The sequence below is a fragment of the Actinia tenebrosa genome, unplaced genomic scaffold (assembly GCF_029948245.1).
Source record: "Actinia tenebrosa isolate PJP-AT-01 unplaced genomic scaffold, QUT_ActTen_1.0 PGA_scaffold9__36_contigs__length_13948895, whole genome shotgun sequence".
In the NCBI taxonomy this organism is placed as follows: domain Eukaryota; kingdom Metazoa; phylum Cnidaria; class Anthozoa; order Actiniaria; family Actiniidae; genus Actinia; species Actinia tenebrosa.
Genome location: NW_028292586.1, coordinates 5,041,396 through 5,068,960, shown reverse-complemented (window position 1 = coordinate 5,068,960; position 27,565 = coordinate 5,041,396). Strand labels below are relative to the sequence as shown.

The window sequence follows — 27,565 nt, the reverse complement described above, 5'->3', positions numbered from 1 at the left end:
ATGATATCGTAAGCTTTCTTTTATTGTGTAGATTTAAAGAGGTGATTCTTTTGGGTCAACCATTAAATATTCTTTAATACACTCGCAGTTACAAAGAGATAATAAATAAATCGATAGACTTTTCTTGTTTTTTAAACGATTTGTAGCGGTACGACACTTGTTAGATCACAATCAGCCGAGGTTGCGCTAATCGTACCGCGGGTTCTCATAATGATATGCGCGCTGCTGCCCGTCAATTGCGAATTGCATGGCAGTTTATACCTGAAGTAAGTTTTCAATTTCGTTTACGCTATTAGTAAATATCTATAAAAAGCTAATTTGATTTTTGTTTTTTTTGTTTTTTTGTTTTTTTGTTTTTGTTCTGGTGGGCAATCCATGCGTTCAAGTTCTTCAGGTCTTTACTATTTGTATGCGACGGATCAGTCGATGCTTTAGGGAACCGCGGTTTGAAGGCCGGATTTCGGCCGGACCACAAAACGTTCCCGTCAGAGAAAAAGTTACGGAAAGACTTAATATGAGTCAGACTGTGCCTGTGTAAAGATAACATAGGAAAATGATGAATGAATGTTAAACACCATGGAGGAGAAAAATGCTTTACTCTACTGAAGCAGACGGTAGGATTAAATTTAAAAACCTCAGAAAGCTAATTTTTCATTTTCATTTTTAAAGCGTATACTGAGTGGAGAAGTTTCATTTTGGTATGGCTTTACCAACGGTTCAACAGCCGTCATGCCTTCCTCAGCTCTTTGGGAGTGTGGATGGGGTTTAACAGATCCATGCCAAAAATTACGGCAGTTAACTGAAAATGGGTGCCCCACAACCCACTAGTATTGAGCCGGCAAAGACCATTAGTTCTTTTAATTGCCTTCTCATGATACTCTAGCCACAATATTTCGATTAGTCTTCGGTTTAGGACGTCTTTGATATTAATTTGATTCATACGCAGTTGGCCAAAAATGCGCAGTCTAGATCTTACGCAAATAACCCGCTTTTATCTTAACCCACACGTTTCCTTACAAACTTTTGCCGGCTATTTTCCGCTTTTCCTGTCTAGATCCTAGATCGAATTCACTTCTTCTTTTTCTTCACTTAAGAAGAAAAACAAATATCATCAGAATATCATTACACTTCTTATAAGTGCTTTATTAATTTCCTGCTAAATAAGAATATTTCCGTCAGAACAGGTTTTGTTCTGTTTATCCCTTAAGTCAATATAACTTCAAACTCTAAATAGCGTTTTTCTTTTGATAACAAGAATTTTAAATCGATTAAGATCAGTTCAAAAAGATAACAATGTTGTTTTTTTAAAGTTTAAATTTGTTTTACATTAAAATGTTTTCTTTATAAATTTGTTTCAATACTTCGCACTTTTAATTCAGCTTTGTGTTATAATTAGTTTTTACAGGACCTTATCGAACTGAAAAACGAAAAAACATCCTTTTAAAATATCATTAACAAATACGTAAACGTTTGGGTGTTCAAGATGACGCTTCGATGATTTTCGCGTAACTTAACATTATAGTGCGATTACGGCATTTTATCCCACTATCCCGATCAGCCTCTCGAGAGAGAGGGTGCCATAAGGGACGGACCGTTAGATAATTGAGGGGGAGGCGGGACCTCTGTAAATTCCCCAAAAAATAAAAGACCAAGCAAGCACTTCACCTAAGAAACAAATATCGCGCAACATCTTCTTTTAGAAAAAAAATATCGATGCAACATAAATTCCTGCAACCCCGGCCCTTCAATTTTCTAATGATCCATCCCTTAGTAGTCTGAATCTATTCATATAGAGGTTGTCGTCCTGGACAGGCAATCCTAAATCGATTCAAGTAACTTCAACAGCTAGCAACCATCGCTTTCATTTTTGTCCTTCATGTTGATAATTGATGAGTTATCTAGATATTGACATCGACTTGCCAGAATGTTCTAGAAATCGTTCTCGATGGAGAGATCTAGATAAATTTCTAAATTCCAATTGGGATCTGTGGAATCCACTGTTAATTCCTATAATTATTTATTCATCTTATCCCAATTTGATTGCATGACCAAGGCCGTTGAAATATGTACATGAAAGCGTTCCGACATGACCTGCACGCTCCTATTCTGGTCAGCCACACAGCGGGCCCTTCTTCTGTTCGTTGTTTTTCTTCGAAAGGAATGACCTTTCGGGTGTGCCAACTAATTGTAGCCATAAGTTGGGACTATTTAGAGGTGTTTAGACACGTTGATTCAATGCTCCCTTAAACAACACACAGATACTTGACAAACTTTACTAATAGTCACCTGATACAATCACGTGATGGTATCATCCTCATAGAGACCAATGTATAATGCAAGACATCTTTTTTAGATCGGTAAACTGAAGAAAGGAATTCTCAGTATGATCACATGTGGGTTTTATTGAAGCTCCTGTCTAAGTCTTTCTCTTGTATAATTTAGCCCAAGGCTAAACCGGGTAATCGTCTTTCCATGTGCCCTATTTTTCATCCATTTGCGCAAATCACGAGCTATTTAGAGATATCACGGCTGCTTCGATCATAATCTTCAACAAAATCTTTCTCCACAAGGAGACTAAGACGACGATTGACCAGTTGGTTTAATATCTAAATAAATTGAAGGGACTCTGATGGCGGGGTGTGTGTGTGTGTGTGTTGCTGGTGAATCGATGGTCAAATATCTACACAGCAAGAAAGCATAGCTGGAGTTGACTGTTAGACGTTGAGAGTATCGCCGACTGAATGGTTCCAATTATGATCCATTGAACGGCACGTCCTTTTAATAGAGAACTCGTAGCGTTTTGAATAATTGGATCACAGCGTGGTAGAGTGTTCTAAAAGCCGCTCAAGCTAGAGTTCCCAATAAGGCAAATTTTTAGCGGTGCCACTTTAATGAGCATCAGTTCAACGTTTGGTTCTCTTAGCAATTTAGAGAAATGATTTAAAAAACTATACATCACGATAGGGTAACTCATGATAGATTTACGCAGGGTAATTTTTATCCAGACCCTTTCTAGATCGAATTAGAATTTAGATAAGTGGCATATGTCCTGAATAGCCAAATATTGGATTTAGGTTTAGACATTGATTTAGTAATAAGTGTGGTAGACAGACGAATGACTCAAATAGTGGGTGGGACCTAAAACAGTCAACCTTGGGTGGTATTAAATGCATCGAAAGGGGAAAAAACACTTTGAGAGAGAATACTAGCATTATGTTTAGGCAGGAAGTTTAACATGGAATGCGCGCGCAGTTGGAGAAAGCAACGTGAAGGTACTTTCTCTGATAAATAATTAATTAATATTATTTATTAATATTTTAATTCTAGACTTGAATATAGAATTTCGCGCGCTGTGATTGGTCGAAAGACCAGTGATTCTGAGACGATAATCACTGCCCGAGTGGTGATTATGAGGTTTCCCAAAGTTTTCCACCGAGATCGGAAGTAATATTAAAACGTTTTTTTAATCCTGAATTTCTTCTTTTTTCTGATATTCAAGTCTAAAATTATACTAAATCAATTATTCCCTTCAGGCTCAGTGATTATGATGAGCATTTATCTTGCCACTCGAAGAAACAGGGCTCGGTAAATATTCACCGATAATCACTTCGCCTTTGGTGAATAATTGTTAATCATTATTTTTTTTTTAATATTGATCTGGTGTAGTGAGCATCGCGATTCTTTTTATCGAAGTACTTTCAAATTTGCCAGACTTACTAATATTGAGTTGCTTTCTCAAATGACAAAAAAATTTTTTTGCTAATTAGTTTGAATTTAATACTCATCCAAATCCCCTTGTTTGTTTATGAAATGACACTTAAAGCTTTAAAATAAAAATTAAGAGGAAATTCTTAGACTATCTATGTTTTGTAGATATTAAAATCATGAGAGATTGTTGGTACGCTTTTAAAGTTTCCTCCGAGTGACCTTTTTATTGAGGTCTGAATGCACTAATTTGAATATTAGTTGATCAATGACAACCAAAAAGATAGTAAACTAAATACCATCTTTGAAATAGACCTCTTTACATTGAACGTAATGTTTTCTAATTTCAGACCACGTGTCATTCCCTAGAGTATCATTTTTTTGCTTAACTCTTTTGATGAAATAGACTTCTTTAGCTTGGACGTAATGTTTTCCCATTTCAGACCACGTGTCATTCCCTAGAGTATCATTTTTTTGCTTAACTCTTTTGATGAAATAGACCTCTTTAGCTTGGACGTAATGTTTTCCCATTTCAGACCACGTGTCATTCTCTGATTCTTTGTTTGAATTGTATCCATATTCATATCTTTTCTAACCGTTAAACAAAGAAATGATGCTCTAGGGAATGACACATAATCTGGAATGAGAAAACATTACGCCCAAGGCAAAGAGGTCTAATAAAAATAGAAGACAGAGTTTATACTCAAGTACTTTAACGTTAAAAATCATTTACAGAGGTGCGGTTTCTTCGCTAACAATAAAGGAAGATGCAGAACGACGATTCGCCGTTTTAATTTACGGACAATTCACTTTTTTCGAGACGAGGATCTTGTTGATCCCCGCACTGACTGCTGGGACGGGGAACGTGAGTGCCCCGTTGAAGTCTGGTTACCGGGACGTTTCGAATCCTTACTGCTGATTGGTCGATCTGAAGGAGTCTGGTGACCAGCGGAGAGCGTACTATTGGCACTCGCTCGTGATGCAGATCTTTCCAGTGCGCGGATTCGTTCAAGAGCTTGTTTCAGTTCAGTTTCTGTTTGAATTGCTTTTTCTTCAGCTGCCTGAGCACGCTCTTCGGTTTCTCTGTAGAAAATTCCAGAATTTAGTTATTTTTCTTCCTTTAATAGTCCCTATGTAATAGTAAAATCTCTTATACGAGAGTACCTCGTGCGAGTGTGATCCTGGTTGGGCTGCCTGTGCTTTATTCAGGGCGCGTGAACTATTACGAAGACGAAGGACTTTGCTAAAGTCTACTCCACTCACATGTGATAGCGAGTCCAAAGATGGGACTTACGAACATAGCTGTTAGAGGCGGTACATTGGCAGCCCACTCACGATTCCCTTTTGAAGATATAGAAAACGTGCGCGCGTGCTGTGTGCTGTTATAAAGCACGCGGGGGTTGGCAGAACCCGAGAGACGTGTTAAGACAAGCACGACGCGTAGCGGAGTGCTTCTCGACATTTCTCGAGTGTTCTGCCAATCCCCAAGTGCTTTAAAACTCCAGACAGCACTCTAGCAAGTTTTTTCTTTTTTTCATAGAATGCAGATTTCAACAAACGTTATTTTGGATAGGAATGACGCAACTGAAAGTGCGCACGCGTGCTGTGTACTCTCATAAAGCAGGCGTTCTCAACCAATCAGAACGCGAGATTCATAAGAGTTATTTTATAAAAGACTTTAGTTTTAGCTTTAGTAAGCTAAGGAAGGAGGTATGAAACTTACAAGAGCTGTGTTTGAAGTCTTTCAACTGCTGCCAAAGCTTCTAAGGCTTTCTTAGTATCAGGTGTAGGAGATCGATCTGTGAACGACACAACAGTCATATATGATCCTTCTAAGTTTAGAATGAAGGCGTCAAGCAATGTAGCCATGCTAGTTTGTCATTAAAGATCCCAATGAAATGGAACGTATATATCTATATCTATACACTCAATGTCATTAACGTTGTCCACCGAAAAAAGACATTTACACATTTACACATTTACACGTTTACACGTTTACACGTTTGCACGTTTACACGTTTACACGTTTACACGTTTACACGTTTACACGTTTACACGTTTACACGTTTACACGTTTACACGTTTACACGTTTACACGTTTACACGTTTACACATTTACGCATTTACACATTTAGACTAAAAGAAATATCACGTTTCATTATGTATTCTTTGCCTCGTGTGCGTCAGCCTGAACTTTAAATGTAAAATTCAACTCGTGAATTGAAAATCCAGAATGACCCGACCATTTAGTGAGGATTTAAGATAGAGAATGGTATTTCAGCGTTTGTTTTAAGCCAGAACATTCGAGGAAACGCTTGATATTTCTTTTAGTCTAAATGTGTAAATGTGAAAATGTGTAAATGTGTAAATGTGAAAATGTCTTTTTTCGGTGGACAACGTTAATGACATTGACTGTATATATAATAACAGAATTGAAAGCTTACCAGGTAACGCTTCGCTTCCTTGGACATCAAGAGATCCCATCTCCTACAATATTTCAGTAAAACATATGTTAGATGCAGCTTCAATACAAAACTTTCGACTCTTGGAAACATCGCATGGCGCCATATTTATTCCCACGAGAACAAAAAAAACTTTTTTTAACCTTGCATAACCTCATCTTGAACCGCTTGAATACGAGGCCACGCGGGGTAAATATTTTTTCGAGGGAGGGGAGGGAAGGGGTGGCATCTACGCAGGCGACAAGATTATCAAACCCGGAGCTTTAATGAATATAACTTAACTTACCTGATCAATAGGTAGGTTATCAAGAGACTTAGTTCGAATATTATCATCATGACAAAGGACATGCATCTTAGATCCCTCATCATTCTCGTCTTCATTCTTTTCTTTCTCTTCGTCCTCCTCCCGTGTTTTGTCTCCTTCCTCTTGGACCCCCGAGGGAGGCCGATCAGTATCGGCTGGACGTGGTTCCGGTGTGGTGGGCATCTTAGTGGGTTCGGGAGTTGGCGTCCCTTTAGGGGTGGGGACAGTAGGTTTGTCACTGTCTGATTTAGTTGCTCTTCCGTCGTCTGATTGTACGGCTGAGGCTTTGCCGTCTTCAGGTGGCTGGAAAATAAAACCAAATATCTTGTTCAATATTAGGAAAAAAGGCATGTTATCCAAACTCTTCACCATTTACCTCTCCCACTCCCTCTCCCACTCCCACTCCCTCTCCCTCTCCCTCTCCCTCTCCCTCTCCCTCTCCCTCTCCTCTCCCTCTCCCTCTCCCTCTCCCTCTCCTCTCCTCTCCCTCTCCTCTCCCTCTCCTTCTCCCTCTCCCTCTCCCTCTCCTCTCGCTCTCCTTCTCATTCTCATTCTCATTCACCCACTCTTCAAATACCATACTCAAACACAATACATGGGAAAACATTACGCCCAAGCTAAAGAGGACTATAGTGCATCATTCGTTTATCTCAAGATACCTACCTCAACAGACAGGACAATATCAGTGTCCGGTGTGGTCGATCCCCCGTCCTTCTCCTTTTTAGTTTTCTTAGGTTTCTCTTCTTCTATATAATCTTCTCCAGTCACTTCCTCAATCAGTAGCTTGGCTGTGTGTGTCCAGCTTTGGAACTCAGTGGTAAGTCGTTTAAGGTCTTTGAACTCCATGTCAGCGTGTTCGTCTCCTTCATCTCGTCTGTAAAGACAATTTAAACCTGGATTAAGGACACGTACTCATTTTATTGTGCCAAGTTAACCATGCAAATATCCTTAGGTGCGCACTAGTGGCTTATTAGTCGATCGAGATGGCATTGCTGTGCATTGTGGGGCTGTATTGGGGGACAAAATAGACGCCATCTTGGAAATATGTCCCCTAAAACAGTCCCACAATGCATTGTAATGCCAACTCAACCCAGTTTTTTCCTTAACCTCGGAAAGGCTAATAGTCAACTTTCGATATTCTGGTTGAGTGAGTCAAGGCTCGGGGGAAACAATAGCGTAATCGTTATTGTTCTTTTGTTTCCCCGGAGCCTCGATCGAATTTTTTTTGTGCTTGATAACTCAACCAGAATAACGAAAGTTGGCTTTTGGTGTACAATCCTTGCAGCTCAAGATATGCACAACAGTACATAGAGCAGTTTTCGTATGACTCTGAAAACGTCGGTGCCGTAATCGTGCCTTACCGCGACCGTGATGTTTTCTAGAATTTTGATTGGCTGACTTTTTTCTCGCGCGATGTGATTGGTCTGGCTGTGCCGTGACATTGGCGTGACCGTGTCTGCGCCGACTTTATTCCGTGTTCCGGGTATTTGATTGGATGGAGAGTAAATTCTCGTGCAATGTGATTGGTCTGGCGTATCCCTTGCCGTGTTACGACCGTGTTCATGTCGTGAGCTTTTCACAGTCATACGAAAACTGCTCTAACACCAAATAAGTGTGTGCGATCGATAGGGATCAAACTACAGACCCTGTAAACTGACCACCTAATTGATCCCTGCACAAAATCTTTTCTTACCTTTCCTGCATTGAATCGACAACCAAATCAGTACAGCATTTCGTAAGCTCCATCGAGAAAGTGTTTAACTCTTCGAACAGTTGATTGGCTCGAGTCATGATTTCTTCTGTGGTTGATTGGAGTAGAATTTCTCCTCCACCGATAGAGGAGTCCACGCTGAGTTTGTCATCAACCACACCTAGTTGTTCGAGGTCTTTGTCTTCCATGTCTGGTGCGAGGCGGAGGAGAACTGTGATCATCCATCGTATCATGGCGCTGTGAATAAGGGATGCCTGGGGGAAATAAGAAATGTTTTAGTCTTGCTATGACCATGATTGTTTAACATCATCATCACTATCACCATGCATAATCATTATCAATATCATCAATACTTTTACTTATTACCATCACCACCACCACCACCACCATCTTCATCATCACCATCAACACTATCATCACATCATCAGAGAACAATCATTATCAGCATCAGCAGCAGAAGCACACCATTACCATTATCATCATCATCATATATAATTACCACTACAACCACTACCACCATCAGCATCATTACATCAACTCCATCAGTATCACCATTACAATCACCATCATCATCATCATCACCATCATCATCATTACATCAACTCCATCAGTATCACCATTACCACCACCATCACCATCTGTCATCGCCATAATCCTAATCACATCAACATCATTAGAATCATCATCATCCTAACCATCATAATCATTCTCACATCATCATCATCATTATTATTATTATTAGCATCATCTTTATCATCATCTCTATCATCATCACTTTTTAGATAGCTTACTTTCTGTATAATCTTGCCATCTTCATTATCAATGCCATTATTCGTAGTAGACAGCCATTTAGCAATTCTAAGAACAATCTCTTTGACTTCTATCTTATTCTCTACTTCACCAGCCAGCCGCGCGCCTTCTTTTTGAGTGGATCCAATCAGGATTATGGTAGCATTGAGGTGTTCCAGCCATTCGTTACTTATTAGATCACACAATCGTATCCATTCGGGGTCGTGTATCACTTCACCACCATGAAGCATGGAGTCTAACTTATTGCTCCTACAAGACCAGGACGATGTCTTAATAATGTATTAATGGGATGAGTAGCTTCGGTACAAGTAGTGGCATACCTCCAGAGTCTCGGGGGAGGGGAAGTGAAAGTCAACTTTTTTCAACTTACCATGTCTCGATGGGATTAACAAGGTCAATTAATCCCTTCGCGACACCATTTTCTCCGATGGTACGCACATGGAATTGTTGATGGAGTAAATCTACTTCTTGGTTTAACGTTAGCATCTCTTCATGCTGCGGCCATCGCTCACCTGCTAACGTCTGATGGCGACCAAACACCTATCGAAACAAGAACAGTATTGATTAGTGGCAAAGCTTTAGTGCATTCGCCTTTTACCTCTGGTGTCTCGCTTCGATTTCTGGATTGCGCATCACATTTAAGTAGAGTTTGTTAGTTTTCTTCCTCTTCTTCTCCGCGTTCTCCGTTTTTTCTCCCTCCACGAAAACCCAGCACGCTAAATTTCACTTCAATCTGTGAGTTAGCCGTGCCCTGACTTACATCAGCTCAGAGGTTGTTTCAAGGTTTGATCTGTGAGTTAGCCGTGCCCTGACTTGATCAGCTCAGAGGTTGTTTCAAGGTTTGATCAGTGAGTTAGCCATGCCCTGACTTAAATCAGCCCAGAGGTTGTTTCAGAGTTCTATCTGTGAGTTAGCCATGCCCTGACTTACATCAGCCCAGAGGTTGCTTCAGGGTTCAATCTGTGAGTTAGCCATGCCCTGACTTACATCAGCCCAGAGGTTGTTTCAGAGTTCTATCTGTGAGTTAGCCATGCCCTGATTTAGATCAGCCCAGAGGTCGTTTTGCAGAGTTCCATCTGTGAGTTAGCCGTGCCCTGACTTACATCAGCCCAGAGGTTGTTTCAGAGTTCTATCTGTGAGTTAGCCATGCCCTGATTTAGATCAGCCCAGAGGTCGTTTTGCAGAGTTCCATCTGTGAGTTAGCCGTGCCCTGACTTAGATCAGCCCAGAGTTTACTTCAGAGCATCAATAAAATCAAAAAGTTTGAACGGGTTACCTTCATAGCAACATCAGTCCATTTGTCAACTTGTTTATTCATTTGATGCAGCTTTTCTTCTCGCGCCAGGAGAACATCCCCAGTGAATCGTTCAGCCTCTTCGTTGAATATCTCCTCCCAGCCTCTGAGGTCTTCACGCAGTCTGGTTACAAATTGGCGGGTAGGTGGAGTCACACTTCCGTCGTCATAGCTAAACAATAAATAATCACATAAGGAACGATTCATTTTTCATATTAAGATTTATGCATCCACTGAGGTAGGAATAGAAGGTTGGGATAGCGCAGAGGGCCGCGAATCTAGGAGTTTGAGTGAGGGGAGGGGTGGGGGGGGGGGGGGGGGGGGGGCGGTCATTCCAGAAACAGCAGTTTCACATTTCACTTACTCAGATATGTTTTTCGTCGAATTACTTTTAGACGAAATATGAAGACTTACATTCAAGTACTTTATGAGCTTCTCTTATCACGTTCCACTAGCGCAGCGGTAAAATGCTCGCCTCTCACCGCTATATTTCACACGAGTCATAAGCTCAATTTTTTAATATAAAGACCAAAGGTAGAATCGCATAGAAAAGACTTACTTGACTACTTTTTCGAATTCTTTTTTCCATCGCGTCCATTGATCAACCAATCTATTCAACTAATAAAATTTGTAAGCATCAGTTATAGAGGGTACCGTGCCATGCCGTACCACGCCATGATTGGTTCAATAAGGTCGTGGTCTCACTCTACGAACATCCTCTCCAGTCCTAATTTACTCTAATCTGGATTTGGTAGAGTATCCACGTATACCTCGCGTTGATTGGCTCAATGAGGTAACGTCAATCCGTACCGTGACCGTGTCGTGCCTGACTCTACGAAAATCTACCCCATTCCAGATTTAGTCTAGTCTAGTTTGATAAAGTATCCACGTATACCGCGCCTTGATTGGATTAATGAGGTAACGTCAATCCGTACCGCGACCGTGTCGTGCCTGACTCTACGAAAATCTACCCCATTCCAGATTTAGTCTAGTCTAGTTTGATAGAGTATTCACGTATGCCGCGCCTCGATTGGATTAATGAGGCGACGTCAATCTGAACCGTGCCGTGGTCTAACTCAAATCTTCACTAATCTAAATTTCGATTGGTTCGTACCTTTGTTTTAGTTTCTTCTTCCGATACCTCAAGTTGCTTGTTATAACGATTTGCGGTTTCCCGCCAAAGCTGTACATGCCCCGTTAGAGCTTCGAGCTAAAGATAAAATATAGGAGCAGGAATAATAATAGTTCAGCATAGTTGACAGTATAATTTTTGCTTCAGTAGAATGTTTTTGATCGAGCAAAGTGATGCACTCTGGTCTAGCTCGGGTATCTTTTGGTCGTCTCGCCTTATATAGTGTTGTTTGCACCAAAACCAGAGCAGAATGCACTTCGTTCTCAAACTAACAAAAATAGGCAAATAGTGTTGGATTCTGAGTTTCTGATTCCCCACTCCTTTGAATCCAGAATCCAATTTATTTGTGAACATTGTATTGATCTCGTTGATAAAAAAAACGATGGAAATATTGAAATATTTCAAGAAACCAACCTGTATGCTATCCTTTTCACTCAAGAAGATAGTGAAATGCCTTGCTAGTCGTGCCCAGGCCTTCTCAGACAGATGCAGTGTTTTGGCTGTGTTTAATGAGTGTCTTTTGGTAACTTTCATAGCTAGTGTGTAGGCTGCGCTTCCCCACAGGTCCCGCTCTTCTGTCAACTTGCCAACTTGCGTCTCAAGCCTTTTACGTTGTAATTCATACAGATCGTGATATTCTGTCAAAAGACTAAAATATAAACCAACTATGATTGTATGATTAAGAATTGAGACTATTGTCTACTTCCTATAATCTAATATCCCCTGCCCCTTACAACCTTTCTCTACCCCTCCCTTTACCCATAATGATATACGCAACTCCAAAAATACGACGCTACATTTTTGGAGCAGAGACAGCCCAAGCAATAACCCTAAAAGGAATTTTAAAAAAGACTCAAAAAAAAAAAAAAAGAAAGACTCATGTAGCAGGACTCAATCTCAACCCTTGCACATATATTCTTTTCAGTCAGAATTAGTATATTACCTGGCATTCTTTTCTGATTCAAGTAAAGCTTCTTCAAGCTGCATAAACCAAATACCAACAGATTAACAACAAACGAAACAACGAATGGAAGAAAAATTGATAAATGTTTTATCTAAAAGTGCGCATCTGTAACGCCTATATTTAGACCCAGATTTAGACCCTAAAAATATTTAGATCCTTAAAGATGCTTTAAGGAGTAAAATAGAACAAAGACGCTCCTATTTTTCCACTGGATTTTTTTTTTCATTTGGGCTGGGATTTAAGTGTATGGAAAGGATAAAAAATAAAGTTGCCAAAATAAGAGTTCTCCAAAATTTGACTGGAATTGGGATATATTACAATTAAGGTCTGGAAAATGGTACTAGACTTCCCTCGTGAACCCAGCCCTTTAAGTAAGAGTTTTCCCAGTGTTACTGTGCTTTTAGTAGCTCAACCGGGCTCACCTCTTTCTGTGCTTCAATAGCTTGTTTTGTGACTTCCCTGTCATGAGCCTTGACTGATGCCAATTCGCTGCAAACAGAATCATAACAGGTTAAAGAGGCTATAACCAGTTTTAATAACAGCGTAAAAGTAAGGAGGCGAGTTTCAAACAGGTCATAACAGGTTTAGTTACCTTGTCAGTGTACTTATTGAGGCCTTGAATCGAACCAGTTCTTCAGTTAACCGCCTGCAAAATAAAAGACATGACGCAAATCAAATATTTGAATATCACCAAGATTCGTAACAAAATGGTCTGTACATGTAGTTGAAGTGTAACATACCTGTCAAGAGCTCTTTGGGCAATAACTTCTTGATGCAAGCTAATGAAATAGAATAAAAGAATAATAGAGGGTCATGATCCATCCGGTAAAGAGTAGGCACTTGATTGAGTAACGTTATTTGTGTATAAATCCGGTCAACAACCATACAGTATCAATCAAGTTGAAGTATGCATTGCGCACGAAGTCACAAAAGCGGGACTTTATTTTAGCTTTGAAATGCTTCAAGCAACTTTTTTGATCCTGAGGTCTTAGAGGTAGACGAATAAAGCAATTCCTCATTAAAGAAAAGAAAATGGTTTGCGTTACGCTGCATTTGCTTTCTTAGTCTTGTGCCTTAAATTGTGCGGCTTCAAGATGACTGCACATGCGTCGCAAGGAAATAGATAAAGAAAGAAAAACCATCGTCATTGTTATAAGATGATGCGCTTTACTTTGTATCTGGGATACTCATTCACAAATTTGAATATCAAAAGTAGTCCTGAATAAAATAGTGCTACAGAAAATATCCCTTCCAAATTATACAAAAGTTATCTTAAAGTTAATGAGCTTGAAAAAAAAAATCTTAGATCATAGACCATACCTTTTGACTTGTCTTGGTACACGATCCAGTAAATCACTGTATCTTTTTCTAACGTTGGCCAAGAGTTCACCTCTCTCGGCGCATTCTATCGTGACCTGGAGCAAAGAAAAAATAGAATGATAAGTTGAGTGAGCCATCCAATGCTTTTTTATGGATGGGAAACAGTATAGGACATTCGTGGTATCGCATATTGTGGTACCACTTCTTACCGTGGCTGTAACTTCCGTGTATGCACTGTAAGTCAGTACTGTATGTATTCCACTCATACGATAACCATTCTTATGGGAAGCCATTTCAATGTTACGGCAAGTTGTACTGTGTACGTGCTGTAAGTCAGTAACATGCGTTTCCCACCCATACTGAAATCTCTTTATGCAACAGTGAAATGGCTTGTAGCTATGGCTACAGCGAAAAACAATCTTTTTAGCAGAGTCATTTTTGTATTTGTACCTGTCTTATGATTTCATTGAAGCAAACGTTGTAGATGTTTTGCTCTTTCTTAACCAGCTCAAGAAGATTGTGAATCTGAAACCAGAAAATAATTAGAATATGACAAGTGAACAGCATCTCATAATCTACATAAACTTTTAAACAACATAATAACTATGGTACGGGGGCAGATCCAGGGGTCCTACGTGAAGGGCAGTATTTCCCCAACTTTTCCCTGTTTTCCTCCCATTCCTGGTAAAATCTTTGTAATAGTCCCCCCCCCCCCCCCCACCCTAAAATTCCTGAATCCTCCACTGCAGTACTCCTTGGTCTTTAGTCCTTTGTCTTGGCTGCTGCAAAGATATGTTAAAATTAAATTGAATTACCTGTGTGGGTCCTGTTAATTCTTTATCCATGTCATCAACTCCTGCACGAGACAGTAACGAATCCATAGTATGCTACAAATGAGCAACAAACATTACAAATATTAGAAAATGAATTGAAAAATTATAGCAGTTTAATTTAGAACAGCTGTTCATCAAAATAATCAAAAAACATACCCTAAAAAATTGCAAATTGCAGGGTGTTGAAAGAAGAATGGGAGTAAGATAGGATGAAAGAGCAAGCCCTCTCAAAAGGGAGTCACCTAATACTAATTCCCATTGCTTTGTATAAGTAAGGAATGATGGTTGTTGCAGAACCCACCTTGAGTTTTAGTACTTCACCTCTTCCTGCTGGTTTCCTGTGAGCAAACAACAAAACGACAATTTTTGAAATCATACCTTATTCATTCATTTATTCATTCATCCATTCATTCATCCATTCATTCATCTATCCATTCATCCATTCATTCATCTATCCATTCATCCATTCATTCATCCATTCATTCATCCATTCATTCATCCATTCATTAGTTCATTCATCTATCCATTCATTCATCCATCCATCCATGCATCCATAGCTGTCTAACTAGATTAACTTTTTAGTTATTTTAGATAGCTTGTACCTTAGTTCTGAACAATTTCTTTTTTTTAAATACCTTTGATCAATGTAAACATTCAGGTACCAAAAATAAATATATGTCTATGTCATTCATTCATTCATCCATTCATTCATTCGGGATTTCATTCATTTATCTATTCAGATATAAAAGCATCTCACTAGTTACAAGATGTTCTTACATTGAGGGGAAGATAGTAAGGTGCTTCTCGTGGTCATTCACGTAGGTTGAGTACTTACTGTAAAAAAAGCAAAACACATTTCTTTAATTTCTTTAAAATAAAGACAGGAAACATCTCAGAAAACATATCATTTGAGCATAAATTAAGGAGAAAAAGCATTAACTAAAGCCATAAAAGATTAACGTATATCTACTTGCATAAATTTAATTTAAGAATATAGGTGTGAGGATGTCTAGTACTAACTTACTCATCATAGAATTCCAACCCCAGTACTCCTGGGTTTTTCACAATATGGTATTCTGATGGCACCAGGGTGTTTGGGATTTGAGATTTTCCTACTTGCTGCTATATAAACAAAACGTTTTGTAAGAATGTGTAGTTCCAAAAATTATCCATACCCCTCTCACAGAGGAATTTTTTTAAGACACCCCCCTACCCCCCAGAAATTCCATTTTTCTTCCATACAAACTCTGTAATTTTTTGTCCTTTCTCTGACCCCCCAACTCTTCGGAAATTCCAAATTCCTCTGTGGTGTGGGTATGGATGATTCCCAGGGGGTGTACTCGGGTGGGTAACATGAAGGGGGGGGGGGGGGGGCCAGATGGAGCTTCATATTGCAACCCCCAAAAAATACTCAGACCTGAAATTTTACACCTAAAAAATAAATGGCATCCAAATTTCTGACTCAAAAAAATACAAGACTTAAATACTTCAAAACTGATTTTTTGAATTCAACAGGCTCTTCTATGCATGCATATAAAATGAAAAACAACTTAATGGATTGCGCCTTGCTGAAAAAAAATCAAACAAATAATTTTCTGATACAAAAATCGAACTCAGAGATGTGATGACCCAAAAAAATACGGGTTTCATTTCGAGACCTAAAAAATATGTGGCTGGTCTCATGACCCAAAAAAATACCGGGAACAAAAATTGTCAACCCAAAAAAATATGTCGGACCTCCCTGTCACTGTTACCCACCTGAGTACACCCCCTGGGGGATGATTTCTGGAACTACACAATGTTAGGTATGATGACCCTTTACATTAACCGAAATCTCTGGTCATTCTAAGTTCTAACTTTTTTACCCACACACACTACCACTACATTCAATATTCTACTGCACTCAGCACTCAACATGTTGATTTTTACGAAGGGAGGAAGCTGGAGAACCTGGAGAAAACCATGTACATATAGAAAAGTAGAGAACAACACATAAACTCAGTCAATTAATATTGTGCCTGCAGGGCTTGAACCAGTGAAAAATTATATATACAAATGATGTATCTAATCATCTTAGAGTACGTCAATATGATACATACTTTTTCAGCACTGGCATCTTCATCCTCCTCTGGCACATCTTTCCCCCCTGACTCAATCTCCCTAATTTGTTTTTCAACTGATGCAGGTAGTTTAGTAACTTTTGCTGCTGCATCTGGTGGGGACTCTTTTTTGTCCTTACAAGTATGGCTTACTGCATCATAAAGAAAAGATATGTCCCTAGAAAATATATAGGAAAAATTTATACTTATTAATGGTTTAAAATGTGTGCCTCCAGAAAATATCCAGTATTGAAGTACATGTACCAGAGACGTAGGAGCCAGGGCAGGGCTTAGGAGGCTACATTACCCCCCCCCCCCCCACCCCCGCTCTCTCCCACTGAGAAACAGTTTGTGATTAAATGCTACTTACAATTATAAAACTAAATGATTATATGCAAAAATAAGAGAAACATGATGCTTTCTATTTTTTTTCAGTACAACTTAATTTTCATTAAAGCACCCCTCCCCCCCCAAATAAAAGTTATGCTCCTATGTCCCTGAGTGCTGTGTACTGGGTAGATCCCTTTTCCAAAGTCACAATTTTCAGTGCCTTCTTACCTTCCTGCTCCACAGAGGCATGGCGGCTGTTCTGTTAAATGCTTTAGTTTTTCTCTTCCTTTAGGGTAGTTCCAAACATTTGCAGGTCTTCTACGAGATGGAGCAACACCACTCTATAACATGGCAAGCAATATATTGTATTACCTGTGACACATTACTGTACATCATTGTCATAAACACAAGACCAGAGCATCTCAATGTTTTTTTGGTTGTTGTTTTGCCATCAGTTGTTTTCAATGACGTCAAAGAGGCTCAATTTAGAGGACAAAACACAATAATTTTTAATCTTCTAAGAATTTGAAAGCAGTATTGTTTTGCCCTCTAAATTGTGCAAGAAGTGTATCGAAAGAAGCTAAAAACTGCAATATTTTTTAGCAATCTTATTATGATGAGATTATGAAAATGAATTAAAGCAATCATTAATGCCTACAAGATTGACTCAGTTTCCTTGGTGCTTTAACAGAAAACTTTGGCAACTTCATAGCAGTCATTAGGGGGAGTAGGGAGGTGGGTATCGTTATAGCTCTCCTACCCCTCCTAACTCCCCAAACACTCTCACACACAATTGAAGCCAAGAATGGTTAACACACTACAAGTACATAAAAAAAGAAAAAATGTCTTCATCGTTACAATTACCTCTAAAGGCCTTAGTTTCTTATACTTTGAACCCGGTCCAAGTTGTTCTCTAGTCGGTGGAGTAGGAACTTGAGTCAAGCTGTTTAAAATATCCATAGGGATAAAGTCCTTTCCAGAAGTAATAAAAGTCTGATCTCTGTCGAGAGCTTCGACTGCTTGAGAGTCGTCGTATTTTTCAACTGCATGGTCCTTTTCGTTTGAAGATTTTCCATCGAGAATTGGAAGTACACAAGGTGAACTTGGTGTTTTCGTTTGTTTTAGCTTTCGTGGCGTCTTTCCTAGAGTTTCCTCTCTCAAAGGACTTGTGGCTGCAACAGTAGACATAGCTTTTAAAAGATCAACTTGTCCAAGAAGTCCAACCACAGACAACAAAAATGTAAACCTCCAAGTTTTTCAATACCAATGTCGCGGAATTTGAACACAAATTAAGCTTAATTTTGTCTCCTACTGCAAAATTGACTCTTTAAGTACACGCAGAGTAAAAATTCTTTTTAGATAAGTCCGTTTTAATAGTCCAAAATTTGGATTCAATACAATGAATGTCATTTGTAAACATCGTCCGCCATGTTGAGTTAGTTCTGGTTATTCGGTACCGTTGTTATGGAAACATTAAACACAGGCAACCCATTATAGTTTTTTTAATGAAACGAATAAGAGATTGGGCACTAGTCACCGCAATCAGCCTCTTCATTTAAACTTTGTATAAAATGGCTAAAAAAGGCGAAATTTGGAAACGCCGAGATCTAAAATAAAGTTACTGACGGCAGTTGAATAATCTAATCACAGTACGCCATCATCATGGTCACATACGTAAGAGTTTTCTACTTTTCGATCGCGGTGAAATTTTGCCTTTTTACGATAGAAAAATATAAAAAATTATAACTGTAAAGATATAGAGGAAATGAATTTTTCTTTTTATTTGCTGATTAAATAGGGTTGACGTGTCCCCTAATATATCAGGAGGGAACTCTGAAATCTGACCTGAGTTCCGGACATGCTATATACGAAGGAAGCTGCGAACGATGAAGGGGAAGCACCGTGACTTATTATTCTATAATGCTCTTGCCCAATCGAAAACCACGCGAAATTGCTACACCTAAATTACAGCTGTATCCCTTAAACACGGGCTTATTTGCTTAATAGGTTTACTTAAATTATTGGGGGAGCATCACTGGAAATTTTCACAAATAATATAATAGTAAAGCGAAAGTGTTCATAAGAAGCTTGAATTTCTACTCACCTTCACTGAAACATAAGGATATCTTATACAAAAGTAGCCCTCAGTGATGCAAAATTCGAAATTGGGAGATGGAACCCGGATGTCCAAAACTGGGGTGCGTCAAGTCCTAAGTAGCAAGGTCCGACATGATGATATATACGCCTACAGAATATCTCAACATGTACCTATGACGCATTTCCTGCTAAGACTTTGGGCCATATACAATATCATAACTATGCTCCGATAACGTACGTACTTATTCTTTAGTTTGACAATATACCACACGATACAGCTCTCTGCACAACTTAAAAACATTTCTCCTTGTGTCTACTTGTATTTACGAACAGCTGATAAGATAGGAAAGTCGTCAAAGATACAACAACGTCGACTCATAATCGTTATTTATAAAGGTAAGACTGAGGCTTATCATTGCGCTTGTTTTTGATCCCTTTTGATTTAACTTATTAATGCTTGCATGAACTCAGTATGACAGTATGAAATTCATCTATTCATTGACGCGGAGGGCCAAAAAGGCAACTGAAGATGCAGAATTTCAGAACACTTTTTCATAACGATTTAGCCTTACCCTATTAAAAAGCTAGATTTTTGTTTTTATTATCAGCGTTACTGTCCGCACTAATAATGATTGACCCTGGAAGACACCTTTGTGGAAAATATATTTTATGAAATTCTCCTTCAGCGCTATGTTGTTTCGTTGTATGAAGTTTCTAAATGTCCAGCAGCCGTTTGCCGGTAATTATATTTATTTATTTATTTATTAAATCCAGCCCAATCCATGCACTTACAGAAACCAAGTGCATGATTACAAAGGATATTTTGTTTTTCAAATTTGTCTCGTAGTTAAACCTGGGCTGGTATACTCGGCCTCGACTTCGCCATACAGTGACTTACGGTCAAGGATTTCAAAACACTAAATGGTCGATACCATAGGCTACAGAGGTTGTATAAATGGCCGGCAGTTCCATCCATTTTTTATTATTATTTTTGATTATTTAGGTAGAGAAGAGCGGATTCTTGAAAAAAAAAAACAAACAAACACTTAAACGGACCTCAAATCCCAGAACAAGGTATAGTACAAGCAACGACTGCAGCAGGTTTTGAAGCAAGTGGGGAGTGAAACGTTTTATTGACATATCTTCATCATAACTCCCATACCATGCGCAGGAATCTTGTTTTGGGCTGCCTGTGGACTGGCGGACGCGAAAATGTCACAAATTTTAATTATAATTTTTTGTTTGAATTCATCTTAAAAAATCCAGCCCAACCCATGTAATAAAACCCCAACTCATTACTTCAATAAAACCCGAAAAATTAAAAAAGGCAGATTTTCACAGGTCACCCATCCTTGGTGCTGACTTCCCTCTAACCGGACTTGACTCAGTGTCAAAGAACCCAGCTTTTTGCCCACTGGACCACGGTTTCAGGCGAATCAGCATAACAATAGCCGTGAAAACAATGCACCGAATAGACTAGACTTTTTAACATTTTATTTTTAACCGATTCCGTGCGTGGCAGAGATGCAAGGGATTAGCCGATATGGTCTGGGGGCCGGCTGGTCTCTCCCCTGATGCTTCGGCTAGAACATTTTCTTGCGTAATTCGTACACCCAAGGGCAGAAGGATTTAATCGCCGTCAGGTCCGAAGTCCATACGACGCCTCAGCTCTGCGGATGTCTCGGGGGTATGGCAAATTGGAATCGATTTTCTTTCTTTTCTTTTTTTTCTTTTTTTGTTGTTGTTGTTGTTGACAATTTTGTCAGTGGGTTCGAATCCTATCGTTTCAAGACTTTTTTTAAGTGCATATTATCATCAAATTGGAAACTCCATCAATTCGACAATCTCTTTTTCCTCATAATTCAATTTAAAATGTTTTTTTGATGTCAAGAAAATAATGCCCTTGATTTTGGTCCCCCAAACTTGGATTCCGTGCAATGCATGCGTGGGATCAGGATCGATTCCTGTAATCGGCATTGAAAGTGAGATGTATTAAAGGAGGTTCGTTACATCTCGCATTTTTTCCGTGTTCTCCGGTTTTCCTCCATCTGCTAAACGTACCTAACAAGCTAAATTTTGCTATTCGAACTGTGAGTTAGCCATGCCCTGACTTAAATCAGCCCAGAGGTTGTTTCAGGGTTCTATCTGTGAGTTAGCCATGCCCTGACTTAGATCAGCCCAGTGGTTGTTTCAGGGTTCTATCTGTGAGTTAGCCATGCCCTGACTTAGATCAGCCCAGTGGTTGTTTCAGGGTTCTATCTGTGAGTTAGCCATGCCCTGACTTAGATCAGCCCAGTGGTTGTTTCAGGGTTCTATCTGTGAGTTAGCCATGCCCTGACTTAGATCAGCCCAGAGGTTGTTTCAGGGTTCTATCTGTGAGTTAGCCATGCCCTGACTTAGATCAGCCCAGAGGTTGTTTCAGGGTATCGATAAAGAGTTCTTGACATGTGGCAAATTTACTTCCTCATTTATTAAATCTAATATTCTATCATTACGATATTATTTTTAATAAGATGACTGGGATAAGATTAACTGTTTTGCTAAAACTCCAAATTCTAAGTCCATTAAAGTTGATTGGATGTCAAATAAAAAGAACACAAAGGTACACTTGTTCAAACGTGGAGTTCTTATCACGACAGATGAAAAAACACAGACCGTGAATGTTGAAGTATTCAAGAGCATAGGCTGTGAACAGGCGCCATACTCGACGTATAGTCCAATTGTTTCCTTTCAAAACCGACTCAATCTAAAACAAACAACATCCATTATTTATTGATAACCTCTCGATCAAAGTGTCCCGTATGTAAACATCACTCGTGACGTCATCCAGGTGTTTGATCTCTTGCACGTGATTGGTGGATTTTGTTTGGGTATTAGATGTGGTAAAGCGCTTTTGGCTCTTTACGATGCTTCTTGTTGACTCGTTCGCAGGGTAATCATGGAATTGAAGTGGATAGTCGTTTTTCTTGGAGCCTTTGCTTTGATTCATCTTACTATTGGCGAGGAAGAGATTCCTGAAATTGAAGGTAACTAAACATTTTGATAATTCATGGAATTTTATATAAATTTGGATTGGTTTTTGAGAACTTTGAGTACCTTTTTATTCTCTCTTTTAATTCACTTAATTTTTTCTCAAATTTGATTTAAAATGTTTCTTTCTTACATTGCCTTTTTTGGTTTATTTTTTTCGCTCCCATCATTGTTCAAGTGCTACCTTATTTTGTTATACTCGGATATGAGAGTATTTTACGTATTTCAAAGAAATGATATCATGATGGTACAGTCATATGTAATCCGATTCACATACGTGTTACTGTACCCCTCCTAAGTTTCCAGCTACCCCCCCCCCCCCCCCCCCAGTTTGAACGATTTCCAAACCCCACCTGAAATCAACTAACTTATTCAATCGAATCGAACCTAACAGTGTCTTGAATATCATTCACAGCCATAGAATTTTCATGGCGACTGTATCCCCAGGATAATTACGAAAAAATGAGAACGACTTTCTCCTAAGTCGATCACTTTAATAATCCGACCAGCCTTTGAAAAAATGACCGACCAATTCAGACGTGGATATTTGTCGAGGGTAATCGGACAATAATGGAAAAATAAACCTTGCATCCAACATAATTCTAAAGGGTCTTTAGGTAGAACGTCAAGTAGTAGTGGGTGTTAAGTTCAAACCAGTCCCTCTAATTACAGTCAATCAAAATCCTGAGGCAGGGAAGTAGCGAGATCTCGTTGATAGGGTGGAGGGGGGAACAATGCACCATTTCCCGCCAAATCCACAGGAATCCCGCATGAATCAATTAATTTTAATGCCGAAAGCAAACGTTTGCCCACTCTCCCTATAGTGTTCTGTGCAAATGCAACCCATTGAAAAAATGGGTGTTTTAACTGTGATTTCTACTTATTCATCAGAAGTTGAAGAAGTCAAGGAACATGTTCGCGTAAGAAGACAAAGTAAGAATTGTTAAGCATTTGTTTACTCATCTATATATTGCTTGGTCAACCAGATGAATCAATGATGATTTTTATCCATTGGACTTAAAAGAGAATGATTTTTTTTTAAAAACAAATACTTTATTAACACAAAGACGTGACAATTACAAATTTACAATATACAAAAAGCTATACAAAACCTTTTCTATTTTTTTCCTTATATATTTTTTCTATTCCTTATATACGTTTATTTGTTTTGTTTTGTTTTTTTCACCGACCTCCTCCTCTTACATTTTTTATGTTTGTTTTTTTAAATCTACAATAACATGCATTTATTGATATTTTTAATACTTTTTTGCTATTGCTGTTGCTACTTTTTCTTTTCTTTTCTTAAAAAAAAAAAAAAAAAAATAGAATGAATACCATTGATTGTATCCGTGAATTTTGTACTTTACACTTTTGCCAGGCATTTGTACCGACAAATTGGATTACTGTCAGTCATGGCCCGATAAATATTGCCAAGATTACAAAGATTACATGAAGACCAACTGCCCCAAAAAATGTGGATACTGCAGTAAGTTTGACTGGTTCTTAGCTTTTTTTCTTGAAATATTGAAATAAACATTACGTTTACAAGTTGACAAAATCCTGTTAAATTACAAACCGAGTAGATAAGACGAAAATTTTGTAATGAGAGGGTATTTGTATTAAAAGCGTAAGGGTGTTCTTTTGGTTAATTTAAGAGTAAATTAATATCGTTAGTTATCGTAAATATGTCCTTTACGGGGTGTTGGTCTAATGCTTGAAAACTTCATTTGCAGTTATGTACGTGGTATTAATATGGTGGGCAGGGGAGAGCAAGTGAACAGTCTAACCTCAGTCTATCAACTTTTTTTGTTATTCATGTTTATCGAAACTAAAGCAGATATACTTTTATTTATTTTAAAGGTGGACCAACACAAGCACGTAAGTGTAAAGCGAGTATTGAATAATATTGTTGTTGCTTGAAGTTTTTTTCATGTTTTCATCCATTCCTTCCTTGCTTCTTTGCTTGCTTGCTTGATGCTTGCTTACTTGCTTGCTTGCTTGCTTGCTTGCTTGCTTGCTTGCTTGCTTGCTTGCTTGCTTGCTTGCTTGCTTGCTTGCTTGCTTGCTTGCTTGCTTGCTTGCTTGCTTGCTTCTTGCTTGCTTGCTTCTTTGCTTGCTTCTTTGCTTGCTTCTTGCTTGCTTCTTTGCTTGCTTGCTTGCTTCTTGCTTGCTTCTTTGCTTGCTTGCTTGCTTGCTTGCTTGCTTGCTTGCTTGCTTGCTTCTTGCTTGCTTCTTGCTTGCTTCTTGCTTGCTTGCTTGCTTATTCACCTACCCAGTGTCAATCAATAATTCAATTAATCAAATAAAATTATTTTTCATGTAACAGCTGTATGTCAAGACAAAAGCTCAAACTGCCCAGGATGGAAACAAAATGGATTTTGTAGTACATCTTCCCAGTGGCACAGCTACATGAAGGACAAACTGTGCTAAGACCTGTGGTTTATGTGGAGGCGGAGGTGGTGGTGGTGGTGGTGGAGGTGGTGGCTCTGGAAGCTGCTCTGGAGGTTAGAAGGAATAAAAATCTGTTCCATTAATTTAGTCCACGGGAATAGTGTGCTGAAGACATAGAAATGTACGTGCGTACTGCGGTATGCAGAAAGAGAGGAGAGCAGTGTAGAGAGAATAGAAGAGGTGGAAAGAGCTTAACTAAACAGAAATGTCATTCATTTGTTTTTAGCCGCTTCCGGATCCAGTAAGGTCGGCACCTGCAACTTTGACTCTTCCTCTGAAAATTGCGAATGGACCGATATCCCGTTTGATGACCAAATCGATTTCCAGAAAGTTTCTGGTGCATCATCTGGTGGACCTTCATCTGGCCATAGTGGATCAGGTCAGTAGCGTGTATATTAGGCTATTTATTATCTTCATTTTGGAGGATTTCAATTTAACGGATAAAATTGTAGTCTAGATCTTGTGTTCTCTGTTTTGAAGAATAAAAGAGAAGGATGGATGAATGGATGAATGGATGAAGGGATGAATGGATGAATGGATGAATGGATGAATGGATGAATGGATGAATGGATGAATGGATGAATGGATGAATGGATGGACAAATGGATGGATAAATGGATGGACAAATGGATGGATGAATGGATAGATGGACAAATGCATGGATGAATGAATGAATGGATGGACAAATGCATGGATGAATGGATGGATGAATGGATGGATGGACAAATGCATGGATAGATGGACAAATGCATGGCTGGATGGGCAAATGCATGGATGGATGGGCAAATGCATGGATGGTTGGATGGATGAATGAATGGATGAATGGATTGAGATGGATGGATTAATGGGTGGATAGATGGACGGATGCCGGGTTGAATTCAAAAGTGGTTTTGTAGGTACGGGAAACATATATGTGGACAGGCCAGGAAAGCATTATCTACGGGCCAGGAGCTTTCCCTATGAAATTTTACCAATAACAGTTCATCGCTCTTGGCATTAGGTGGCTATCTGATCGCAAGAGGAAATTCACGCCAAAAGGCTCAGTTACTTCTCCCACTTGAAATCGTCCTTCCTCATCAAGACACTGCAACGACCACGATGTGCTTGCGATTCCAGCACTCAGTGTCCAGCGGGTATGTACCATATACTTAATTAAAATCACTTAAATATTTTGCTGTCTACAAACGACGATTCTTACATATGTAAGTATGTATGTGAGTAGAGTTGTTTGTTGGTTCTCTCCTGTGCTTCAAGGGTTTTTATCCCGGTTCTCCGGTTTTTACTCCGATCCCTCAACAAAAATCAACTTCTAAATTCTAATTTGACCTATATCGGCTGCCTTATCAATTGGGTTGCAAAACCGGTTAGGCATTACGCTGTCCACCCAGGAGTGGTAAATGCATTAGATATATGTCGGTAGTACACTGTACTCGTCTCTCAACTCTAAGATCTTGGCTTCGATTCCTAGACAACGCATCACATGTGAGTAGAGTTGGTTGGGTCTATTCCTCTTCTTTCCCGTGTTCTTGCGAAGAAACGAAGAAAGATAAATCTTGACTGATTATAATGACCTGTTTTATTGAAGTGGCTCTTTGAAAGTCTACGAGATTCAGAACAAGAAAGGCCAACCCTCAAGAGTCCTCAAGACAATCAGTGGTGGCTCTAATACTAACTGGCAATGTGGCACACAGACTGTTAAAGTCAGCACTTTATACCAGGTAAAACCAGTTCACCATCAACGATCTCACAACCAGCCATTCCAAAGTCGAAGAAAAACTGTGTCACGTTAGCATTGCAGTGCATCGTGAGACTGTACGTTTTAGGAGACATTTTTCCAATATGGCGTCCCCTACAACAACCCCACAATGCACTGCAATACAACCGCGACCCTTTCCAAATATGGCTTGGAAGAAATGTTTCCCCATTTCAGACCACGTGTCATTCTCTTGAGAATAAGATTCTTTTTAGGGTTCTATCCATATTCATGGTACCTTTAAATAAAGAAATGATATTCTAGGGAATGAAACGTGTTCTGAAATGGGAAAAACATTACGCCGGCACAAGATGAAAGGGTCTATGTAGATCTCATGATTTTTGTTTTTATTTTTGTTTTTAGATTTTGATTGAAGCAACTGTTGGTTCTGGACCTGTGGCTCTCGATGCAATTAGCTTCGCAAGGGGATCATGTTAATATTGTCTTAAGAAACAGTAAGTAAATGGCTAAATAAAACTTTGATTAGTTTGTTGGAGAAGAGAGGAGAGGAGAGGTTTTTTGGAGTTTGAAATAGCTTTATTGGCATGACCTAAAATTTTTATTAATTTTATTTTTTATTTTTTTATTTATTTAAACATATTTGACTAAACATTTGCCCCAAAAGCTGTAAAGCTTAACAAGGGGGCTCACATCCGTAATATTTACAGTACAAAGAAAGGAAATTAAAACTAGCAAAAGCGAAATGATGAAAACAGGAAATGAAAAAATAATTAATCTTTGGTGAACAAAAAACGGTTTGTAGCTAATATGTACTTTTGTACTTCAGTGAAAAGTTCATGATTTTTTCAAGTCTTAGTCTCTACAGCCATATAAAAACCATTTAAAATTTACAGGTATTGCTAAAGCAGAGCAGGGCCAGTGGCGGATCCAGGGGAGGGGTGCAGGGGGTGCGCACCCCTCCCTGGTTCGACTTTGTGCCCCTACTTCAATGATTTAAACAATACAAAATAATATTTTTCCCCTTTGATTCTAAGTGACGCATCCCTCCCTGGGTTAACTATGTGCCCTGCACCCATCCCTGAACAAATTCCTGGATCCGCCCCTGAGGGCAAGGCTAATGACTTTTCTCTTATTCTTTTCAGATTACAATCAACAAGCTCGCAAATCAAATAAAGATGATATGATCAAATAAACAATATTTAAAACTGAATCAATGTTTCTTAATATATGAAAAAAAAAACTATTGTTTCTTCGCCAAAAGTGGGATACGTATGAATGAACGAAATGAATAAATAAAAAACCTAATGAA

The 27,565-nt window shown here is 38.9% G+C and overlaps 1 protein-coding gene, 1 long non-coding RNA gene and 1 other non-coding gene across 3 annotated transcripts; 2 read left to right on the top strand and 1 right to left on the bottom strand.

Moving 5' to 3' along the window:
* Nucleotides 1-4,401: 4,401 nt before the first annotated feature.
* On the bottom strand, nucleotides 4,402-18,399 carry LOC116293025 (axonemal dynein light chain domain-containing protein 1). The gene is made up of 25 exons (XM_031700412.2): nucleotides 17,829-18,399; nucleotides 17,193-17,305; nucleotides 16,635-16,812; nucleotides 15,560-15,657; nucleotides 15,313-15,369; nucleotides 14,837-14,873; nucleotides 14,518-14,589; nucleotides 14,153-14,227; nucleotides 13,703-13,797; nucleotides 13,123-13,161; nucleotides 12,975-13,028; nucleotides 12,805-12,871; nucleotides 12,362-12,399; nucleotides 11,833-12,067; nucleotides 11,401-11,496; nucleotides 10,846-10,904; nucleotides 10,269-10,458; nucleotides 9,363-9,532; nucleotides 8,974-9,241; nucleotides 8,165-8,436; nucleotides 7,135-7,345; nucleotides 6,454-6,774; nucleotides 6,150-6,192; nucleotides 5,429-5,504; nucleotides 4,402-4,788 (listed from the first exon to the last, which is right to left on the bottom strand). The coding sequence occupies exons 1-25, from the start codon at nucleotides 18,150-18,152 to the stop codon at nucleotides 4,512-4,514; spliced, it is 3,465 nt and encodes a 1,154-aa protein (XP_031556272.2). The 5' UTR covers nucleotides 18,153-18,399; the 3' UTR covers nucleotides 4,402-4,511.
* An 839-nt stretch (nucleotides 18,400-19,238) lies between these two features.
* LOC116292927 (uncharacterized) lies at nucleotides 19,239-20,002 on the top strand. Its single transcript, XR_016118811.1, has 3 exons — nucleotides 19,239-19,295; nucleotides 19,395-19,457; nucleotides 19,670-20,002. It is a non-coding gene; the product is annotated as an uncharacterized LOC116292927 (long non-coding RNA).
* A 1,929-nt stretch (nucleotides 20,003-21,931) lies between these two features.
* LOC116293198 (uncharacterized) lies at nucleotides 21,932-27,466 on the top strand. Its single transcript, XR_016118852.1, has 10 exons — nucleotides 21,932-22,087; nucleotides 22,983-23,024; nucleotides 23,470-23,577; nucleotides 23,952-23,969; nucleotides 24,418-24,595; nucleotides 24,769-24,921; nucleotides 25,543-25,675; nucleotides 26,128-26,260; nucleotides 26,659-26,750; nucleotides 27,399-27,466. It is a non-coding gene; the product is annotated as an uncharacterized LOC116293198 (transcript).
* The last annotated feature ends 99 nt before the right edge of the window (nucleotides 27,467-27,565 follow it).

What these genes read in the sequence shown, in the direction of transcription:
- LOC116293025 (XM_031700412.2), bottom strand. Translation starts at nt 18,152, where the DNA reads ATGTCTACTGTTGCAGCCACAAGTCCTTTGAGAGAGGAAACTCTAGGA. An exon ending in GGGTTGGAATTCTATGATGA is followed by an intron (nt 15,370 to 15,559) that starts GTAAGTTAGTAC and finishes CTTTTTTTACAG; the next exon opens with TAAGTACTCAACCTACGTGA. An exon ending in GAATCAGAAAAGAATGCCAG is followed by an intron (nt 12,068 to 12,361) that starts GTAATATACTAA and finishes TTTATATTTTAG; the next exon opens with TCTTTTGACAGAATATCACG.